General features: G+C 39.2%; 1 protein-coding gene across 1 annotated transcript; it reads right to left on the bottom strand.

The window, feature by feature from the left end:
* Positions 1-217: 217 nt before the first annotated feature.
* On the bottom strand, positions 218-2,662 carry LOC127754156 (bisdemethoxycurcumin synthase-like). Its single transcript, XM_052279632.1, has 2 exons — positions 2,439-2,662; positions 218-1,722 (listed from the first exon to the last, which is right to left on the bottom strand). Exons 1-2 carry the CDS (start codon positions 2,590-2,592, stop codon positions 671-673), a joined length of 1,206 nt encoding a protein of 401 aa, XP_052135592.1. The 5' UTR covers positions 2,593-2,662; the 3' UTR covers positions 218-670.
* Positions 2,663-5,548: the final 2,886 nt, after the last annotated feature.

Below are 5,548 nucleotides of genomic sequence, written 5' to 3'. Positions count from 1 at the left end.
TGTATATATGTATATATATATATATGTATATATGTATATATATATATGTATATATATATATATATGTATATGTATATATATATATATATATATATATGTATATGTATATATATATGTATATGTATATATATATATGTATATGTATATATATATATGTATATGTATATATATATATATATATGTATATATATATATATATAGTAAATTTGTTTGGTGCTCCATGGTGCCCGGGCACCATTGTTGAAATTGAGTATATACCCAATTCAAATGAGTATGAAACTTTTTCAATTACTTAGGTATTAACATTAACTACTTTACTAACTAGTTTAAAGCAAGTTTGAACTGAATTTGAACTTGTTTTTGTTAGATTTTGATTCTAGGTATATAGCATCCATACATATAATTAGTTAGATATGTAATCATAGATTGTAAAATAAAGTTAAATTTGAGTTGTTTTGTTGATAAGTATAGGTATGAATCAAATTATTATAACTAGGTATATACTCACAATTTGAAAATTTTGAAAAATTTGAGTGATTTTGTGCGTTAGATACCATGGTGCCCGGGCACCATGGTGCCCCATATGAGTGTCCTATATATATACATATATATATATATATAAGTCTACTGCTTCAATTAAGCAGGAAGCAGTACTTCAAGTACTCCGTAATTAGGCCGCAATGGACTTCTTGCCTTCGTCGTCGACATGGCCGCCGCCGGTGGCACGCAGCACGATCGTCTCAATGGTGAGCCCCGGCCCGAGCCCAACCATAGCTCCCCACTCGCAGTACTCGTCCGACTCCTCCTCTTCTTCCCCCCCATCCCGCCGGCACCGGCGTCGTAGCTCATCGAGGACGAAGATGATCGCCGCGCAGCTCATGTTGCCGTACTCGCTCAGCACCCGCCGGCTCGCCGCCAGCTTCCCGGGCTCCAGCCGGAGAGCCGCCTCGTAGGCGTCCAAGATCGCGCGCCCGCCCGGGTGCATCGCCCAGAAGAGGTGGTTCCACCCGCCGGCGCCGGCGCCGAGGCCGAGCGGCGTCAGCGCGTCGAGCAGGCACCGCTCGACGCCGCCGCGCACCAGCGCCGCCACCTCGCCGGAGATCCTGCAGTCGAGGCCGCGCTCGCCCAGCAGCAGGGAGACTCCCTCCTCGGTCCCCGGAATGGTCGCCTGCGACGCCGACACCACGTGGAAGATCGGGTGTTCGACGGGGGTCGTCGGGTCCGCGCCCACGACGGCGGCGCCGGCGCCGTCGCCGAACAGCGCCATGGCGACGAGCGCGTCGAGGCGCGCCTCGTAGGGGGCCGCGAACAGCGGGAGCGTCACCTCCGCGCACGCCACGAGCACGCGCGCGCCGCGGTTGTTCTCGGCGATGTCCTTGGCGAGGCGGAGCGCGGTGCAGCCGGCGTTGCAGCCGTGCATGTAGAGGACGGCGCGCTGCACGGTGGCGCGGAGGCCGAGGAGCGCCGCGAGCCGCGCGTCGGCGCCGGGCGCGTGGGCGCCGGCGTTGGTGGAGACGACGAGGTGGGTGACGTCCGCGGCGGGGCGGCCCCACTCAGCGATCGCCCTCGCCGCGGCGGCCATGGCCAGCTCCGGCACGGCGTCCTTGGCGATGCCGAGGCGCGCGTCGAGGGAAGGAAGAGCGCGGTTGATGAACTCAGGGTGGCCGGCGATCGTCTCCTCGGAGTGGTAGAAATGGCGTTTCTTGATGGCTGATTTGTCACCTGGAAATGAAGCAAATTAAATCACGGTTTCAACGTCAGCAGAAACATCCTCTATTTTTCAAGTTTAGAATAATTAAAACTCAATTAATCACACGTTATTACAACCTCATTTTACGTGAAACACTTAAATCTTCATCTTCATCTTCAGGACATTCAAACACCACCTTAATCATCTTTGCAAATTACTCAAGATAAAAAAAACTAGAGCATCTCACGAATATTACGCACATACATATAAATTTTCAACACAAATTTAGTCAGATTAGATATGTATCTTTGCTTTCTATCTCTTAGAGTATGTATTAGCAGATACATTCACGAATGATATGAGTATGGTGTTACATGTGTAGTGTTGTGTATGCCTATGCGTCTACCGTGTAATCGAAAAGAAAAAAAAAAGACTGTGTGCACTAGTTTGGTAATCCCTCTGTTTTAGAGGTTACAATACATTTTAACTTTTGTCAAATTCAACCTACTCTAAATTTAACTAATTTTGTAGAAAAAATGTACTAATATTTTCAACCCAAGACAAATATATTATGAAAATTTATTCAATTATAGATTTAATGAAACTATATTTTTTTTTATAGAGTTAGTCGAAGTTAGAGTAATTTAATTTTGACTAAAATCAAAACGTTTTATAGCCTAAAACGTAGGTAGTAATAAATAAGGGTAAGAAAAATAGCAATATAAGAAGAGATACAAGTTAATCTTACACATCCTCTTCATCTTGGCTTTAAGGTCGGGGAGGTGGTCGCTCTGGGTGACCCGGAAGTACCAGTCGACGAACTCCTCCTGCGCCACCACGCACTTCGCCGGGTTCGCCGTGCCGATGGCGAGCACGGCGGCGTGCTGCTGTCGCGCCGCCATGGCGCAGCCGCGGTCGATCGCAGAGAGATCGATTATATGCACTGTGTGGACTGTCGAGTGATGTGCAATTGCTTGCTCCTCTGCACTGTAAGATGCACACAGATGATCAGGGGCTATATATAGCTTACACCAATGCGCGTGCGTGCGTGCGTGCGAGATTTTGCTGATGCACATGCCAATGGTGATCATCGATCGATCATCACACGCTCACATGGAATTACACATGTTAACATGTGAAAGGAGTGGAATTAGAGTCATGTTAAGCAATATATGCGTTGTACTGTGTAATTTTTTTTTTATAAAAAGCAATGTATACGTGTTCAGACACGAGGGGCGATATTAGTGACAGAGCTAGGATTTAAACGTGGAAGGAGACTAATCTAGTTTTACTTAGTTCAATTACGTAATTAGTTTAACTAGGAAGATAGCTCGCGCGAATGTGCGGGCATGTGTCGTAGACTATGTTGAACATCTACAATTTATGATTTCTCCATAATGTTCTAACCTAGCTATTAGTTATCTTTATAACATATCATATTTAATTAATCCCTACAAGCAATTATTTATAATATTCTTCATCATCTAAAAAGTAGGTACTCGTATTTTGTGTTAGAAAACATGTATAGCAAATAGCAAATTAAGTGTAAATTCAAAAGTAAGATTTTTTTAATTGAATATAGGTTGTTATTGTTTATTGACGGATGAATTGGGTGGGATATGAGGCTCCACTAAATGCATGGGTTAATATAGCCTAATATTATTGTTTAGTTTGAGAATCCATATGTGAACGTTCCATGTAGACTGTGTGTGAGAATCCATGCAACCTAGCGTGAATAATATTGGATGAAGACATATAGTTGTGCAATATATTATTTTGGAAGATGATGTATTATGAATACACGCTTGTCTTTTAATATGAGATAGATCTAATGGTTGGAAATAATGGGTTCATCGGTTTAAAAAGGCCTAGGAGGATTTATGGGGTAACATGTGGCGACCTTATATCAAAAAGAAACCATCATCTAAAATCGATTAGATGATATATAAAATAAAATTATAAGTGTAGTTTAAAATTGTGGTCTTTTTAATATTTGTTTATCTCTTTAGTTTAGTAGCTGAAAATAGGGAGGAGACTGGAGAGAAATGAATAGCATAGAACTCGAATCAGATATGAGAAAGGGTTCGCAGTGCAATAGTGTTATGTGCATGTGATTGGAGAGGGAGGTGGAGGGTACATTGTTTTTTTTTTAATCTTTGTAAATAATCTAAGTGAGAACCTATGATTTGTTGTTTTCTCATTCTAAGGATCTTTAAGATATGACATGTGGTGGCTTAAGTTTTTTATAAAGAGAAAGGTATTCTAATAGTTAAAAATAATGGGTCATCAAATTAAGTGGAAACCGATGGATAGATATATACTTTATTTTTTCTTTGAATTTCAATTTTTTCAAAGTTTTAAAATATCATACGTGGTGACTTAAGAGTACTATAGAGCATGTTTAATCGATCTTTACTATGTAAAACGATTCAAGAATATATAATATGCGTTGTCATGTTTTTCAATGTTTCGTTGTTATTTGGTAATGAGATTTTATTTTTATTGAGGTAGATTTAATGCGTTCATTTGTTTGAATTATTTATGTCTTTAAATCCAATTGTTAAAATTATAACTCCACTTATTTAAATAAAAATTGATCAAATTATGAGTCCGCCAATTTAATTGAAAATTGATGGTTAGATTTGTTTTCTTCATAATATTTTTTATAATTAAAATTGTTATTTATAAAATAGGAAGGTGAGAGAGAATTATTGGAGACGGAGAAAGTGTATGTATGTATACTTACGTGCGTGGGATGGTGTGAAGGGTGGGCTAGTGGGGAGAGGATAGTTGTGCCGGTGGGAGAGAGGCGATGGATGTGGATTGTGGTTTTTTTTAAGGAAAAAAAAGATAAATATAATAGTTGAAAAATAGATGGTTTACCGATTTATTATAATACCACGTGGCGGTTTGGTAGTGTTTATAGGCGTACTACGTGGAAGTATAGGAGTGTTTGTATACTTTTAATTTATATTTTTTTTATTTTTAAATGGTAATTAGGATGACATGCCCTAGAAATTATTCTTTTCCGTAGAAGTTTACCACGGTTGAATCATTAAGTTTTTTAAAGACACCATGGATCTAAATTTAGATGTGTTTGTAAATTTGATGTTTATTTAGGGTGCTTGTTGTTTAGCCAGTAAAAAGATAAATCGTTTAGTAGAGCTTAGCAGGATGAAAACACGTGCACACCCTCTCATTTGTAGCAGACCTCATGCTAATTGCATTGATAATCCCTAGCAAGAATAGGTTAGCCTATTTGGATAACCAAATTAAAGCAAGCAGCACGCACGTTGAAAACCTATTCAATGTTTTGATTTATCTGCATCGTTGTGGTTTATTATATAACTTAGAAATAATTATGATCACTTAAGTTTTTAGATGGGGTTGCTAGGTACTCCCTCATTCCCTAAATATTTGACGCCGTTGACTTTTTTAAACATATTTGACCGTTCGTCTTATTCAAAAACTTACTTTTGTGAAATGTGTAAAACTATATGTATACATATATAAAAGTATATTTAACAATAAATCAAATGATAGGAAAAGAATTAATAATTACTTAAATTTTTTGAATAAGACGAACGGTCAAACATTTTTAAAAAAGTCAACGGCGTCAAACATTTTGGAATGTAGGAGTATAAAATAGGAGAGGGAGGAGGAGTATGTATATATAGAGGGGAGATTTCTTTTATTGGAAACAGATCCTTGAGATATATCTAATGGTTAGAAATAATAGATTCACCAGTTTATAAGTTATAATGGATGGTGATATTTTTTTTCTCATAATTTTTAAGATTTTCTCTAATTTATTAGAGTGTCACATAACGGTTTAGAAGAGTATGTAGGATGTCACAT

This window comes from Oryza glaberrima, chromosome 11 (assembly GCF_000147395.1).
Source record: "Oryza glaberrima chromosome 11, OglaRS2, whole genome shotgun sequence".
NCBI lineage: Eukaryota > Viridiplantae > Streptophyta > Magnoliopsida > Poales > Poaceae > Oryza > Oryza glaberrima.
Note: the sequence above shows the minus strand (reverse complement) of the source record. Positions and strands in the feature narration are given on the sequence as shown.